This window comes from the organism of the source record quoted next, unplaced genomic scaffold (assembly GCF_019419815.1).
Source record: "Pyrus x bretschneideri cultivar Hongxiangsu unplaced genomic scaffold, Pyrus_bretschneideri_v1 Contig26, whole genome shotgun sequence".
In the NCBI taxonomy this organism is placed as follows: Eukaryota; Viridiplantae; Streptophyta; class Magnoliopsida; order Rosales; family Rosaceae; genus Pyrus; species Pyrus x bretschneideri.
The window spans coordinates 4,906,743-4,923,592 of NW_025999568.1; the positions used below are offsets into that span (position 1 = coordinate 4,906,743).

Sequence of the window (16,850 nt, forward strand, 5' to 3'; positions counted from 1 at the left end):
ATCATTAAATAGATAATTATTGATAATTAAATAATTAAATTTAAGGAATTAGACTATTCCTACTATTGACTAAAAAAATTGGACTTATATCAAGTTTTCTTAAAAATCATTCCCTCAACTCAAAACAACAATCCCTGCTAAAAGATTAGAGTTTTAGTCACAAACCATAGACGCTACAACTTACAAAGCTTTCCTCCACAAAATGAGAAGGCAACTACAATCAAGAATGCTTTTCTCGACATAATGAAAGAGCGAACACAACTAGAAGATAAGGATAATTAAAACATAAGAGAATAAAGAAGGGAAGAGACCAAGAGCCGACCCCTAAATCAAATGCTGGGGTCGACGACTGCTTATTTTTAGCCCTATTTAGTTTTCTCTCTAGCAGCTAAGGTTTTTTCAATTACAAAAACAATTGTCAGATATTGCCATAGCATAACTTCTAAATTAAAGATTGCAAAAATCGAAGATATTTTAAGACTAAATAATGAATTAATCCACCAAGAATATTTTGGCTAGCACATGTAATTTTCTTGAGCTACACATATAACTTGTCTTATTCCACAATTAGCCGATTTCAAATTTATCCATATGGCCGAAAAAAAAAAAAAATGGTTTCACACTGCTTAAGAGATTAATTAATCTTCTGACATTAAAAAAATGAGATTAATTAATCAATAAATTTGTATGAATCGACCTAATATTTGATTACTGTCTAATAATCTCATCCTCGAATAACATAATCAATTATTTCGTAGGTTCGACAGGATCCGCGATGCGTGGCGCCAAGCGCCAGGGCCTGTGCGACGTCAGCCGCCAGAGACGCCGTCGTTTGGTCAGTGCATTGGCTCCTGTTAACGTGCTCCGTGAGTGAAGAATTTCGCATCATCGAAAAATGGCCCATGCTTGTCATGATTACAATCCGTGAAATGAATCGACGGTTCATCAACAGCGGTGACCGGTTACGGCAGGTGGAGGAGTTTGGATGCGACTGGTCGGAGGTCATATTTGCGTGGGTCCCCCGCGGTGGTCCAGACGTGACCTGTGACAGGTCTTTCTCTCTCTCAGCTCACAGCTGGGTGTTGGGTTGAGGGCATACGGCTAGGGTCGGAGAGTATGGCATTTATGGCAAAGGTTGTTAAATTGAACGGGGGTGGGGGCTACAAGAATATGGACAACAAGGGCAGGGTTTTGAATCTTTTTAACTAATTTAATTTTTTGCTGAGAAAACGAAAATATAAAACAATAACTATTTAATATTACGATTTAGTGATATTTTTATTCATTCATAAGTGAAAGGTCTTAGGTTCTATTCTTTCACTAAAAGCGAATTTAAATCACATTATCGATAGCCAATTGTCTTAGTGTTGATTAATATAAAACATCGCTTGTATTAACAAAAAAAAAAACATAGATAACTCTTCACTTGTAATTGCTACATGCCTTTTTAAGAAAATATTTTCAAATATAATCCAAATACATTGACAAGTATTTGAACTTGGTTGTGTACGGATGCAGTGAAAAGAACACACCATTTTTTTTTTTTTGGCCAAACACTAGATTTGTCATTTTATGTGTTAAATTAGAGAGCTGATAAGATTTGAATCAACGCCATAGTACGTGCAAGCACAACACTCATCTTCAGTCTTCACTGCTGTGGTAGAAGATCACTTGTAGTGAAAACAATCTTATTTTTGATCGAATGTGCGACATCAAAATGGAGTTATAATTGTTAATAAATCTTACATGAATCTTGTATTTACTATTTTATTTCTACTTATTTTGCAAAATTTGATGTAACCATCGAATTAGGTTAATAGAATAGAAAGAGATTTGCGCCAAAATTATTGAAATCTCAATCAATTATAATTTGTGGTAAATGCAGGTCAAATAATTAGCATAACTTTAGGACATTGAAATCAGCAAACTTTGGGACATTGAAGTGATCAAGTTATACAACTTTTCGGCTAATTCAAATCCACTGTCAGCATATCAGACCGGACCCCTTTTCTCCTTCCACATTGTGGCTCACTTCCCTTTAATTCAAATAAATTTTCCTTTAATTCAAACTAATTTCCTTGAATAACCTTTAATTAGGGCAGTGCATTTAATACACCCATATTTACGTTCCACACTTCTTGTTAATTTATGTTTTTTGATTTTCTTCAATTCATCTGATCCAACGCCTGAAAGTTAAAAGGAATATCCAGCAAGTAAAAAAAGATGTATACATAGCAACGCCCTTAATTTAAACAATACTATAAAACCAATTTGTATTGTGGTTTATGTATAACTTGATATGTTTGGCTCTTAATTGTAATTGCTCTATTAATAACTTGATACGTTTGGCCAGGAAGTTAAAAATAACGAATTCGACACTAATTAATTATAATTGCTCTATTAATAGCTTTCAAGACCCATTACCTCACTGTATATATGAGTGTTTTGTTAAAAAAAATATGAAAAAAAGCGAAGATGGTTTATGTGGGTCACCACATTTTTGAAATGAAAATTAAGTGCTCCTAAATGATGTTATTGTTGTGCGTGCCGTTTCAATTCGTGTTTATAAATATAAAGTACAATCAGACTATAATTTTTTGGTCATGATAAGATAATCTATGTAATCAAATTTTTGTAAATTATATAACGTAATTATTTATAATTAAAATTATTATTTAAATATTAATTAATATGTTTATCTTTCTTTGTTGAAATATAACATAATTTGTAAATATAAGTTAAAAAATTAGTCTATCAAACATAAATATGTTGCCATACAAATTCAAAAATACCCAAAGAATAATACAAAAAGGTCAAATCCTGTAATAAGAGAATCAAACAGGGGCATTTTCCAGGGCGCACTCCTCGACGGCGATCCACTGCTGAAAACTACAGAGTGACCCCTCTCTCTCGGTCTCTGACTCTCTGACCTGTAAGCTCTGTGTTTCAGACACTGTGTGGGTCTTTGGAGTGTTTTTTGTTTCTGCTTGTTCAACATTGTTGTAAAAATTTGTACTCATAGACTCTCTCTCTCTTCAGCCTCTGTCTCATTGATTTTGATTCAACTTTTTTACTGCCTTGACAGAAACCATCCCTGCATTACCATTAATGCCATATCTATCACTTCCTTCAATCCCCACTAACCCTAAACTTTCCGTTTCTTTGTACTTTTTTTCTTCTCTGCCGTGAAGGAAGAGCAGAAATCAAGAATTGGATTTGGTAATGGTTTTTCGCTTCTGGGTTTAATCTTAATCACTTTTTAAGGTTTAAATGTGTGTGTATGTATATGCATATATATATATATATATGTATATGTATCATAGTGTAGAAGAATAGATATATTGTCGTTATAGAAGCTCTGCTTTTTTTTGAAGATTTTCTGGATTTTTAATGGTTTTCACGTGGTGGTGGGGTTGGTTGGTTGTAAATGCCGTATTTTCTTCCAGTTTAGTCTTGGCGTTAATGGGGCTTTCTCAAAAAATGTTGATTTGTTTTGGTCTTTCTGAGTTTTGTTGAGTGGTGGGTTGGGGAAGATTTCAAGCATATTATATTCTGTTGATTTGGGCTTAAAATATTCATGGTTAGCTGGTACAAATCAGTATTTTATACTTAAATTTTGTTGATATTTGTTTGGTTGCTGAGAAAACTGAGGAAAAACAATAGAAATTTTTTTTATCAGGACCTTCAGTTGATATTTCTTAATTTTCTCTCCATTCCACCATTGTGTGATTTTGTACAGAATCTGCTACATATTCGGTGCTGCTGGTGATTTGATTGTTCTTTTTGGGTACCTCATGCTGTGGGATCTGAAAATCTGAAGCTTTTTCTTTGAGGGACTCATTTGGCCGCTTTTACTTTTTCCGTTTGTTTCACTACTCAATTATTTGAAGGATCGAAAGCAGTCTGATACTATACACCTCTGTGTCGTTTTGCATATTCTGCATTGGTTCTCTCATTGTCGCTGGGCGTCAGGAAGTGTAAAATCAATCTTGCTTTCAGAACTAGAGGATTTACATACCAATCTGGGGGTGTTCGTCCAAAACCGTCACTGGTTGAGAAAGTGAGTATCCCAACTGGGTTTCTGAGTTAGATTCTTGGGAATTTAGGTGAATTGGGTAAAAAGGGTCTTTTCAATTGACGTTCTACAGCAGCTAAAGCTGCTAGAGGGACTGGTGGCGCATGTCTGTTAGTCAATGTCTCGGAATCTAGAACAGTGGGGGGCAGTCTAATTATGGAAATATTCGTTTCGATGTGTTTCTTTGCTTGTGGTTTGAGGGCATTTGAGAATTGAACAGTTTGAGCAAGGTGGTTTTGCAAAGATAGTGTGGTGTAAAATTTGACAATGAGTCGAGAACAGAAGCGGGGGAAGCAGGAGAAGGGCTCTGATGACGCTGAGAAGGTTGTCGTCGCGGTTAAGGCCTCGAAGGAAGTTCCTAAGACTGCTCTGGTCTGGGCCTTGACTCATGTTGTTCAACCCGGGGACTGCATAACACTGCTTGTGGTTGTGCCCTCTCAAAGTTCAGGTATATTTACTTTTCCTTTTCGATATTTTTACCCGTTTTTGTGTTCGATGAATGCATAATATTGGTATATTTTACTTCAATGCCTAGACCCTAATCGTTCCCCCTTTAGTTTTGCCTTGCAAAAGATCACACATCTTTTTGTTCCATCCTACTTTCTAAATGGGGTTGTTAATCTTTGTTTATTGCCCTTGTACTTTTTGTTGTATGAGATAATTCAGGTTGTTACAATTTAATGACTTGTAATTAGCACTGTGCAGTATCTCATTCTTTTTTATCAGTTAACTTTTAATGTTTTCTTTGCTGGTGAGGTTGGCTGTACGTTTCTTATCGACTTTGTGACTACAGCTTACACTGCAATTTGAATTTGTTTTGGGTTAATTTGAGGACGTTATCAGGATGTTTGGATTGAATTGTTCCAATTACAACTCTTGTAATTACTGTGAAAACAGACTTGCACTTGAGTTTTAGTAGAGAAGTTATATTGGTGAACCTTAGTCTTTATGCTTTAAATCCGGCAAATCTTTTCCATTTTCGCAATTGTTTACTTGTTGAAAATTTTGATGCTGACAACTTAGTCATATTTCCCAATTTTCAGGTAAAAAGTTATGGGGCTTTCCAAGATTTGCAGGGGATTGCGCCAGTCACCGGAAGTCTCATACAGGAACAACCTCAGAGCTGAAGTGTGATATATCAGATTCCTGCTCGCAGATGATCCTTCAGCTTCATGAAGTTTATGATCCAAATAAGGTAATTTCATTGATATTTGATACCTATTATTATAATGTACATTTCCATGTATGTTGATGCCTTGTTTGACTCTATTTTGCAGATAAATGTCAAGATAAAAATTATTTCTGGATCACCTTCTGGTTCTGTGGCGGTAGAGGTCAAAAAAGCTCAAGCCAGTTGGGTTGTTTTAGACAAGTAATGCTCTATTTGTTTTTCTTTTCCACAAATATGCTTGTAGTTTACAACTTTATGAACAGGGTATTGTGTCCTGCATTGAAAGTATTTACCTTCGCCTAAATATTAATGTGTTTGTGATGTTTACAGACATCTTAAACATGAGGAAAAACACTGCATGGAAGAGCTGCAGTGCAACATTGTGGTAATGAAGCGTTCCCAGCCAAAAGTTCTTCGCTTGAATTTGAATGGATCATCTAAGAAGGAACCTGAATTGGCCAGTTCCTTGCTGTCCGAGCATGGTGCAGGGTCTGATAAACATCCCAAGCAGAAGAATGATTCTTTGAGTTCCATTCGAGGGCCAGTTGTGACTCCATCTAGTAGTCCAGAGCTTGGGACGCCATTTACAGCCACTGAGGTTGGAACTTCATCAGTGTCAAGTTCAGATCCAGGAACTTCACCTTTTTTCATTCCAGAAATAATTGAAGATCTGAAGAAAGAGGAATCGTTAGTTAATAAAGAAAACAAGGTTCTTGATGACAGTAGTTCAGACACAGACAGTGAACATTTATCAGCTTCTTCAAGAAGTTTGGGGTTCCAACCATGGATAGGTGAATTTCTTAATTCTCATTGCCCATCCTCGCAACACATGGAAGACAGCTCACACAGAAGTAACGATAATTCAAAAGCATCTATTACCAAGGATTTGCTGAAATTTTTGAAACTTGATAAAGATGCTGGAATTGGAATGCGAAATTTTAGAGCTGACATGGAGTTCAGTGGAAATCTGAGAGAAGCAATTTCACTGTCTAGTAATGCTCCTCCAGGCCCCCCTCCATTATGTTCAATATGTCAACACAAGGCACCTGTTTTTGGAAAACCTCCAAGGTGGTTTAGCTATGCAGAGCTGGAGCTTGCTACTGGAGGATTTTCGCAAGCCAATTTTTTGGCCGAAGGAGGGTTTGGTTCTGTTCACAGAGGGGTGCTACCGGATGGCCAGTCTGTTGCTGTCAAGCAACATAAATTGGCTAGTTCTCAGGGGGATCAGGAGTTCTGTTCAGAAGTAGAAGTCCTGAGCTGTGCTCAGCACCGAAATGTTGTCATGTTGATTGGCTTCTGTATCGAGGACAAAAGAAGATTGCTGGTCTATGAATATATATGCAATGGGTCATTAGATTCGCATCTATACAGTAATATATCTTTCTCTGGCAGTGGTAAACTTTTCTGTATTGAATGATACTTGCTGTTAATTTTATGTGAAACCATGTTGCGGACTCACAACGGATCTGGGTTTATTTCAGGGCAACATCGTGAGCCTTTAGAATGGTCTGCACGGCAAAAGATCGCTGTAGGGGCAGCTCGAGGGCTACGATATCTTCATGAAGAATGCAGAGTGGGATGCATTGTGCACCGTGACATGCGGCCAAACAACATCCTCATCACCCATGATTTTGAGCCACTGGTACCGCAACCTTTTAGTGCTGTTTTCAGATGCATGAATTGTGTATTTCGCTAGCTCGTTAGTAGATAAAACTGTTTACTTTATTCACTTTCTTGCAAGGTTGGGGATTTTGGCCTCGCAAGGTGGCAGCCTGATGGGGACACGGGTGTGGACACAAGAGTCATTGGAACATTCGGGTAAATCTCAACTAGCAGGCTTTACCAATGCGATTTGACCTTCCATCCAACTCTGTTATATGCTGCTCTGCAATTGTCTGATGTGTTCTTTTCTGTTGCAGATATTTGGCTCCTGAATATGCTCAGAGTGGTCAAATCACAGAAAAGGCTGATGTTTATTCCTTCGGGGTGGTCTTGGTGGAACTTGTTACAGGGCGAAAAGCTGTGGACCTTAACCGGCCTAAGGGGCAGCAATGTCTCACTGAATGGGTACGATTAAGCAAGTTGTAAATATACATATGTTTACCGATTTTGTTCTAGTCTGTTGCCCGATGTTTGTTGCTTATAACTTTAGATCCAACACAGGCGCGGCCATTATTAGAAGAATATGCCATTGATGAACTGATTGACCCAAGACTTGACAACTTCTATTCCGAACACGAGGTTTACTGCATGCTGCACGCTGCTTCGCTATGTATACGGCGGGATCCTCAATCTAGGCCTCGCATGTCTCAGGTAAAGTGTAACTCATGGAAAAAAGACATCCCAGCTTGTTCTAATAGACTTGCACTTCCATCTTACTTAGGCTTTGTAGGCAACTTATCTTGAATGTATTGGCACATGTTTGTTTCGTGTTCTTTAAGGTTCTCCGTATACTAGAAGGTGACATGGTGATGGATACAAATTACATGTCAACGGCCGGGTACGATGTAGGATGCCGGAATGGTCACGATGTGGGATGCCGGAGTGGTCGACTTTGGTCAGAGCAGCAGCAGCAGAAGGAACATCATAGCGGCCCTCTATTCGACGAAGCGATGGACGGGTACGAGAAGCTCTCTCGTGAGAATTTAAGGCCAGGTTTCAGGGAGAGGGACAGGGTAAGGAGGACTCCATGTGAAAACCATTTGTAAAGCGCTCGCCCTTCAGAATTACACATATTTGGTGGACTAAATATGTGAGCTACCTTTTTGTAATGTAATCCATATTCCTTGATATTTTGGTTAATGCCACCTGTGTTGTGCTTCTGTATAGTAAAAAGAAGAGAGTAGCAAGTTTTATTGGTGAATCTAATGAAAAATACCACTTCAACCGTGCCGCGGATGCCATGAGCATGTTTTTGGGCAAATTGAGAAACTCGGCCGAGCACTGATTCTAAACGTGTAGCGCTACAACTAGTATTCGTTCTATTTGTATGCCAGATAAAACATAAATTGTAACCACACTGCATGCGTTCAGGTCACAACTATCTGCAAAATTTGTAATAGGAAGAATCATATGTAGTCTTACAATGTTGGGGTGTTTGAATCTCAAAATTAAAGTTAAACTTGGAGCACGGTAACGGCTACGCTGGGTTTAGAAAACAGCGGTTGGTGCAGCATGGTCGAAAACAGGATGCTTGAACCTGCCTGAATGTCGTTTACCTCAGTCCCCTTTCTTCTACGACTTCCTCATTTTAGACCTTGCATATCTAGAGGAGATGAAAAGTTAATTAATAATGTGATTGTTTTGCACAGAGGATAATAGACATTGAGAGAGGGGGAATACTCTATATGCATGCCGCCCCTGTCTGAAGACGGTAACGAGCTTCCTACGAAGTTCATCCATGGCTTTATTAGCTTGTTCAATTTCCTGCCAGAGAATAAAGAACTTAGTCAGACTCAGACTATTAGCTTTGGTGCTAAAACGACTCTTTGATTGCATACTTTGTTTTTGTTTTAATAAAATATTGAAGAACGAAAAATAATACCCAACATATTCATTCATACTATGTGTATTAAGCTCCTAGGTACCAAGTTCAAATCTTTTTCTCTTTCCTAAATGTCGTAACTGAACAACGAAAATGTCAGCATTAAGGATGGGGTACCTCAAAATCAGCAAATGCAACTGGCATTCCACCTTTAGCACGCAGTTTGATCACGTTGAATCCAGGATACCTGACACCAATTGAGGTCATCATTTTTCCAGTAATTTATTCAAAGGATGATTATGCAGTTTAAATATGGAGATAGTCCGAGGAGAGCCAGCTAATAAGAAGTTTATTCAACCAAATCTCCCCCGTCCTTTTCAATACAACGACAAGTGAGAGTATCCAGGAGAAGAATAGCAGCTACTCACTGAGATAGAACTTGCTTCAACTCATCTTCCGTGCAATTTGGACCTAGATTTGCAATGAACAGAGTAGAACATTGTCCTGCATCAACATGCTTTTCGGGTTGGTCCTGCACAACCAATTAGGAAACCAGATAGGAAACGTTTACATTTACAATCGTACCTATGTAAATGTTCTGCATCTATTTTCACATGGCACTCGTACAAATGTGTGAAGTGAAGTTGAAATCACTTTAAAGTTTAAATTTGAAACTCCGAATTTCAAGTTTAGATTAAAGACTCCAAATTTTGTCAAAATATCACAGGCTTTCTTTGCAAATCCTTAAACTCTGCAGTACATTGTTTTAACAGACTTTCGGCTAAAGATGGTTCCTACATAGGAAGAAGAAACAAGCCTGAATAAAATAATAGAATATATCTTGTTCTCATAAAACAAATATTTAGGGGCTGTTTGATAACAATTTCATTTTTAGTTTTTAGTTTTCAGTTCACTTTTTTGAAAACTAAAAACTCAAATCTTGTTTGGTAACTACTTCCTTGAGTTTGCAAAATTTGGCCTTGAGTTTTCACTTTTTGGTTTTGAGTTTTCTTTTTTTTAAAAACTGAAAACTGAAAGTAGTTACCAAACAAGATTTCAGTTTTCAAAAAAAGTGAAAAGTGAAAACCAAAACCGAAATGGTTAGCAAATGGCCCCTTAGTGTATCTTTGCATGCTTGCTTATCTCACACTATAAGGCAATGGTCTTAGTATTCTTCCACTTCAAGCTTCAAACAGTAGAAACAAGAAGCTAGGAAGTAAAGAGTAGTAGTGGTCTGACTAACACAGACAGAAATCACAAGACTTATCAACAACATAATGAAAGCCGTTTTGTTAATAACATTATCATAGATTTCACTTACATTTACAGCAGCTACAGCATTCTCAGAATCCACCGCAGTCTCACCGCTGCACATAACCAACAAGAAAATAGACTTAGCTCCTATCAGAAGATAAGCAATAATTCTGCTATATTTGCAGTCCTGTACAGGATATCAATTGAAGAATGTAACAAAAATATGCACTTATCCAGCTCTTTCAACCTCTTCGCGGTTGCTAGATCACTCTTGTCCCCAGAATCATGATTGTCAGTTTCAGATGGTTCATCAGATTCACTTTCTCCTGAATGTGCAAAAAATGTCATCATGCACAAGTGAGTCATAGGATCATGGTCAGGTGGCAATGCCTATCCCTTGTGAAATATTGGTTATGCACAATTCACATGAACAAGTAAGAGATAACAAAAGTCTAAGACCGTACGAGAAAAAGAAATAGAAGTTTTCTAAAACAGGAGTTACTAACAATCACAAACATAATGGGGGAAATGAAATTCAAAAAGAAGAAAGCACATTACCATCATCACTAGACGTTTCTTGGGTATCGGCCTCTTTTTTAGTTCTTTTATCTATAACAACATAAGCTCCACTACCTGTTCACATAGCATGCTAATTACGACTATGAAAAGGTAAAAAATCTCACTATATTGTCTCCGATAAAAAATGCAAAATTGTAAAATCAATAAATATCACACGCTAAAATCAACCTGGTTTACGCTTCCTTCTTGAGTTTGATCTGGCAAGTTCAATATGCAGCAGGGTCCCAGCTTGAGGATCAAATTTCACACCCTGGTGATTGCATCAAAGGAAATACAAACTCAGACAAAACACCAATTATAACCCAAGTTTCATACATTTGTCATATCATTGAAAGGCATAGAATCATAGATACAGTCCTCTTTCAGACTCGAAACTTTGACATTCAACACCAACATCTAAATAGAACGAAAAATCAGAACTCATGAAATTCGAAAACACTAAAAAACCGCTAAAATAAAATCTGGAAATCCTCCTTTTTCCGCCCAAATTTCTCCGAAATCATGTACAACAGCATTACACACACACTTTGTTAACAGAGATTAGATTAGAAAGAAGATTCATGTTAACAAATTCCTAATTAGAAGCTCAATTACTCATATAAAATAGCAAATGCACACATAAATATATGAAAATAAAAATTTGAAGCTATTATTTTTGCTCACATTTAACGAATGCAGGGCTGCCATTGCTGACTGGTGATTGAAGAACGTAGCAAAAGCAACGACCTGAAACAAATAAACAAAATTTTCGTTCAATTTTCCCTGAAAAAAAAAAAAAAAAAAAAAAAAAAAACAGTAACAGAAACAGAAATATTCAGAGATGTAGACAAAAGGGAAAAGCTTTACCTGGTTGCCGCGACCCGTGTACTTGAGCTGGCAAGAGTCGAAGCCCGGGCGCCGGCGGAAGAGGTTGTGAATCTCACGCGCTTTGACGTCGTCAGGGAGGCCGGAGACGAAGAGCGTGTTGATCGCGCTCCGGTCACTGTAGTCCTGTGGTTGTGGTGGCGGTACTGGTTGCGGTTGCTGCTGTAGATAGTAGGGATCGTACGGTGGATGAGCCATTTGATTGGCCGGAGAATTGGACCGCTGAGATTGAAGAGTGAGTGAGTCGGTGCGGCGAGATGGTGGTGGTGGAGGAGGTGGTAGTTCTCAAGTCTGAACCGAGATTTTGGGATTTTCGGGAGACAAGACATGAATATTTTTAACCAACGCCAAACAGTAATATTGCGTTTTTTGGGATCAAGAGTAGATTCTCTTCCATTTTTTTTTTTTTTTTTTCTTTCTCCTCCTATTTGAAGGATGTTAAATCATGTCAACATCTTATATTAATTTTTTATAGCAAAAAATAAAATAAAATAAAAGAATGTGAGAGGGATGGAAGGGGATGAAAAGAGGAGAGGAGAGAATCCTAATCCCTTTTGAAGAGAAACTCGACGCCAAACAGTAATTTAGTTTATAAACTTTTTTAATGAAATATATAATATATTGTTTTTGTCACACAATAAATTTGTTAGATTAGAAGGATGTTAATAGAGTTCGAATCTACGCCGTCGTGGTGCAATGACAACACTCTTCTTCATCACTATATTAAAGGGCTACTTGCAAAATATTTAATATGGGGATTAAGGGTTTTTACAAGGGTAAAATATTTAGAACAATCTTAAATTTTTTATATACTTCACGGATCACACCAAGAAATATTTAAATTCATAATTATTACTCACGAAGGGTTGACAATCATGTTTATAACCTTGGCTTGAATTTGATTTACAAACAAAAAAATTCAACTTGGTTTCGAAACCCCTAAAAACTCGAATTTTCCATCAACTAAACATGAAAATAAAAATTAAGTTTAGCTTTGGATAGTACCCAATAAAAATGATTTCCGCATTTTTTTTTGTTTCAATGCATATTCGGATAAAAACTAGCCTTTGATTTAATAAATAAAATTAAGAAACATAAATAAATTTGGTTTTGCAAATAAAAAAAAAAATCTCTTTAATAATAAGGGAGAAGAGTCACTAAGTATCGTGGTCTCTTGGTGAAAAGTCTTATATTTGAATCTTCTTCACGAGTAAATAAAAAGTTTTAGTTTGGTTTGAATCTCGTGGAAAACGAATTTGATATCAATTGGACGATTATAAGCAAAAGTTTTTTTCTATCTAAATGCTTCCAAACAAGTTTAAATGAGCTCTATTAGGAAGTCTGCAATGCAGTAGACCTCTTTGCACATGGGTGGGCCTTTTCAACACTGGTGGCCCAGCTATGAAGACTTACATTTCTAAAGTGTTTATGTAATAATCATGCGTTAAATATTGTATTGTTGTAGGCCTATTTGATTTAATTGTATAAGGGACAGAGAGGTAAAGGGATCGGCGGCAACAGAGAGAGAAACGAGATATGTAATTTTGAGGTGCATGTTGTATCACCCCCTTTTGCCTTTATTTATAGTAGTAAGATAGATAGAATCCTTACCCTAATAGGATTACATCTCCAATAGGAATTAAACTACTAAAGGGAATACTCCTAGATACACTAGGATTTACGCAATCACATTCCTAATACTGCAACACTCCCCCTTGAGTGTGTAAATACTCAAACAAAACGTCGCATCATATCTTCACCAAATAAGGTAGAACAGTTGATGAAATCGTCAGCACAACGGGTGAATGTGAGTCCCAGATATAAGAAAGTAAGTATGCATTGGTAGTAAAACTCACAAAACCTCGCTACGGTAAAACCTAAGGCAGGCAAAAACCCATAGGCTAAGGAGAAAAATGAGAAGTATGCATAATGTCTAAAACAAACGTCAAACATGACGAAAGTAGTGAACTCAACAGAGTATGATCATCTCAAGATGGGTGCCTTATCAAAACCTCGTTACGTAGCAAAAATCCAGTGGGAAAAATGCTCCTAATCATAGGAAAAAGAGTACATTAAGATCAAGTGAGTATGTTTTAGGATACTCCACCTGAGTTAGACATAACTTCAAATAAGAGAACTACAAGCAATTCAACTTAGCTAATTTACGTATACAGATTCCTTGGATGAGCTTCTGAAAAGTAGATTTGGGCAATGACTTGGTAAAGAGATCGGCCAGGTGTCCTGGGAACGGATTTGCTTGACTTCAATGTTTTGATGTTGTTGTTGTTAGTGAGAATAAAAGACTTTCAATGCTATGTGATTGGTGTTGTCTCCCTTGATGTATCCCTTCTTTAACGGCTCGATACATGTTGCATTGTGTTCAAAGATTGTCGTAAAAAGGTCAACGACGAAAGTAAGAGTACTAGTGCTTCGAATATGTTACATGACTACTCTCAACCAAAAGCACTTTCGCAAGGCTTCATATAAGGCAATAATCTCAGCATGGTTCGAAGAAGTTGCAACTAGCGTTTGCTTGGTAGACCTCCAAGATATAGCGGTGTCTCTAACGATAAAAACATAACTCGTTTGAGAACGTGCCTTATGTGGGTCAGACAGAAAACCAGCATTTGTTTAACTAACGAGGCGGGAATCATCTCGAGGACTGAGGGGGACCAAGGGGGTGACGGCTCCTCTCAAGGATTCGTGGGACAAGCCAAATCCGTCGTACCCTTGAGGTAGCGGAAAATGTCTTTAATACCATTTCAGTGTTTGCGTGTAGGCGTGTTGCTATATCTAGCCAAAAGATTAATAGCGAATGAGATGTCGGGTCTGGTGCATTGAGCCAAGTACAATAAAGCACCAATTGCACTTAGGTATGGAACTTTAGGCTCCAGAATCTCATCCTTATCTTCTTTGGGACGAAAGGGATCTCGTTTAGCATCTGGAGTCCGAACGACCATAGGAGTACTTGAAGGCTTCGCTTTATCCTCATTAAAATGTCACAACACCTTATGGGTGTAGTTCGATTGATGTACTAGGATTCCATCCGAAATGCTCGATCATCAAGCCAAATATCGAGTTTTCCTAAGATCTTTCATCTCAAATTCTGATTTCAAGTAAGGGGCAATTTCCTCAAGCTCTGCGGGAGTTTCGATAAGGTTCATGTCGTCGATATAAACTGCAACGATCGCAAATCCAAAATGTGACTTCTTAATGGACATGCATGGGTATAGTTCGTTGTTCACATAACCCTGACTTGTCAAATATTCACTTAGATGGTTATACCATATCCACTTGAATTGCTTCAATTCGTAGAGTGATCTCCTGAATCTAATAGAGATAGTGATCTGTGGTCTAGAACTATTTGAACCAGTCAATAGAAGTCCTTTTGGAACTTTCATGTAGATTTCTGTATCTAGATCCCCACAAAGATACGCAGTTACCACGTCCATAAGTTGCATATTCAGTTTTTTCGAAACTACCAAATTGATAGCAGAACGTTATAATGTCCATTATAGGGGAATACGTCTCCTTGTAATCAATTCCAGGGCGTTGGCAGAAGCCTTGCGCTACGAGGCATGCTTTGTATTGCACTATTTCATTATTCTTATTACATTACCTCACGAAAACACACTTGTAGCCCACGGGTTTCACATGTGGTAAAGTAGGAGCTACAAGCGCAAACACCTTTCGTTTCGTGAGCGAATCGAGTTTGACCTAGATTGCTTGTTTCCAGTTTAACCAATTTGTTCTACTTCGACATTCATAAAAGGAACGTGGTTCAATGTTATCACTAAGCATGATATCGAAAGCAACGATACATGTGAATGCATCATCGACAATTATCTCATTTCAATTTCAAACCTTATCCAATACTGCATAATGGATCGAAATCTCACAATTCTTAAGAGGCCGAGTTGTCTCATCTAAGACATCATAGTAATCTAAAATAACTTCATGCGTTAAAACAAATGAGTAAGCAATGGTTAGATTCAGACTAGGGCCACTAGTTTGTCCCGTTTTCATTTTTCGGGGTTATGAATCATTTGAACCAGGGGGCCTGCCACGTTTCAGGTTAGAAGCAGGTGATTGGCTAATCGCCAATGTACCTTACCATGTGGGAGGTGCGATTGCCCTACCCTCAGGGACGGTCTTGCCTTCCACGACAGTGTTACGACATACGTTAAGTACATCTATCCTTGCAGGTGCGTTTGTAGCAGGTATATGTGTCGTCACCATTGCTAGATCAGTAAAAGCATCCGGCATGTTTTGAGCGATGCTCTGAAGATCTAGAATACGTCGCACTTCAGTTTCAGACTGAGGATTATGAGGATCTAAATAAGACATAGTAGAAGTAATCCACGGTAATTCGCGGCGTTCTGCAAGAACGTTAGTGATCTTATCTCCCCCTAACGATGGGAAGACTATCCCATCGAAGTGACCATTTGCAAAACATGCGGTAAAGAGATCTCCTATCAAGGGCCTTAAGTAATGAATGATTGATGGCGAATCATGACCGACATAGATTCCCATTTTTCTCTAAAGACCTATTTTCGTGCGTAGTGGCAGCGCTATTGGCACATAGATTGCGCCCCAAACACACGTAAATGCGAGGCGTCAAGCTCGTATCAAGCTCGATACATGCTACATTGTCTTCAAAGATCGTCGTAGAAAGGTCAACAATAGAAGAAATACCACTAGTGCTTCGAATATGTTCCATAACTGCTCTAAACCAAAAACACTCACGCGAGGCTTCATGCAGGGCAAGAATCTCAGCATGGTTTGAAGAAGTCGTAACTAGCGTTTACTTGGTAAACGGTAAAGACATAGCCTGTTTGAGAACGTGCTCTATGCAGGTCAAACAGATAACTAACTTATGCGTAACCAACGAGGTGAGAATTAACCCGAGGACCGAGGGGATGGTGGCTCATCTCGAGGATTTGTGGGTGTAAAACAAGCCCAAATCCATCGTACCTTTGAGGTAGCAGAATATGTCTTTAACACCATTCTAGTGTCTGCGTGTAGGGGAGTTGCTGTTTCTAGCCAAAAGTTTAACATCAACGAAGATGTCTGGTCTAGTGTATTGAGCCAAGTACAATAAAGCACCAATTGCACTTAGGTATAGAACTTCAGGCTCCAAAATCTCTTAATCCTTCTTCGGACGAAAAGGATCTCGTTTAGCATCTAGAGTCTGAATGACCATAGGAGTATTTGAAGGCTTCGCTTTATCCTCATTAAAACGTTGCAACACCTTATGGTTATAGTTTAATTGATGTACTAGGATTCCATCCGAACAATGCTCGATCTTTAGGCCGAGGCAATATCGAGTTTTCCCAAGATCTTTCATCTCAAATTCCAATTTCAAGTGCGTGGTAATTTCCTCAAACTCTGCGGGAGTTCCAATGAGGTTCATGTCGTCGACA

The 16,850-nt window shown here is 38.1% G+C and overlaps 2 protein-coding genes across 6 annotated transcripts; one reads left to right on the top strand and one right to left on the bottom strand.

Annotated features, from left to right (window-relative positions):
• The first annotated feature begins 2,808 nt into the window (after positions 1-2,808).
• LOC103957158 (inactive protein kinase SELMODRAFT_444075) lies at positions 2,809-8,136 on the top strand. Of its 5 annotated transcripts, none has more exons than XM_048587152.1 (10): positions 2,809-2,932; positions 3,740-4,523; positions 5,119-5,270; positions 5,353-5,447; positions 5,577-6,640; positions 6,728-6,888; positions 6,988-7,064; positions 7,166-7,313; positions 7,410-7,559; positions 7,688-8,136. In XM_048587152.1, the coding sequence occupies exons 2-10, from the start codon at positions 4,343-4,345 to the stop codon at positions 7,952-7,954; spliced, it is 2,295 nt and encodes a 764-aa protein (XP_048443109.1). In that variant the 5' UTR covers positions 2,809-2,932; positions 3,740-4,342; the 3' UTR covers positions 7,955-8,136. The 5 variants fall into 5 exon arrangements, with proteins under 5 accessions (XP_048443109.1, XP_018505363.2, XP_009367541.2 ...); XM_018649847.2 differs by lacking the exon at positions 2,809-2,932 and adding an exon at positions 2,939-3,219; XM_009369266.3 differs by lacking the exon at positions 2,809-2,932 and adding an exon at positions 2,939-3,219 and having other exon boundaries at positions 5,577-6,616.
• A 138-nt stretch (positions 8,137-8,274) lies between these two features.
• On the bottom strand, positions 8,275-11,842 carry LOC103957159 (protein WHI4). The gene is given in 11 exon segments (XM_009369267.3): positions 8,275-8,511; positions 8,589-8,632; positions 8,634-8,672; positions 8,908-8,977; positions 9,159-9,262; positions 10,052-10,097; positions 10,214-10,310; positions 10,543-10,617; positions 10,732-10,813; positions 11,227-11,289; positions 11,410-11,842. Coding segments are annotated over 11 exon segments (867 nt in total). The 5' UTR covers positions 11,626-11,842; the 3' UTR covers positions 8,275-8,480.
• Between the last annotated feature and the right edge of the window lie 5,008 nt (positions 11,843-16,850).

What these genes read in the sequence shown, in the direction of transcription:
- LOC103957158 (XM_048587152.1), top strand. Translation starts at nt 4,343, where the DNA reads ATGAGTCGAGAACAGAAGCGGGGGAAGCAGGAGAAGGGCTCTGATGAC. An exon ending in AGAGTCATTGGAACATTCGG is followed by an intron (nt 7,065 to 7,165) that starts GTAAATCTCAAC and finishes TTTCTGTTGCAG; the next exon opens with ATATTTGGCTCCTGAATATG. An exon ending in CTAGGCCTCGCATGTCTCAG is followed by an intron (nt 7,560 to 7,687) that starts GTAAAGTGTAAC and finishes GTGTTCTTTAAG; the next exon opens with GTTCTCCGTATACTAGAAGG.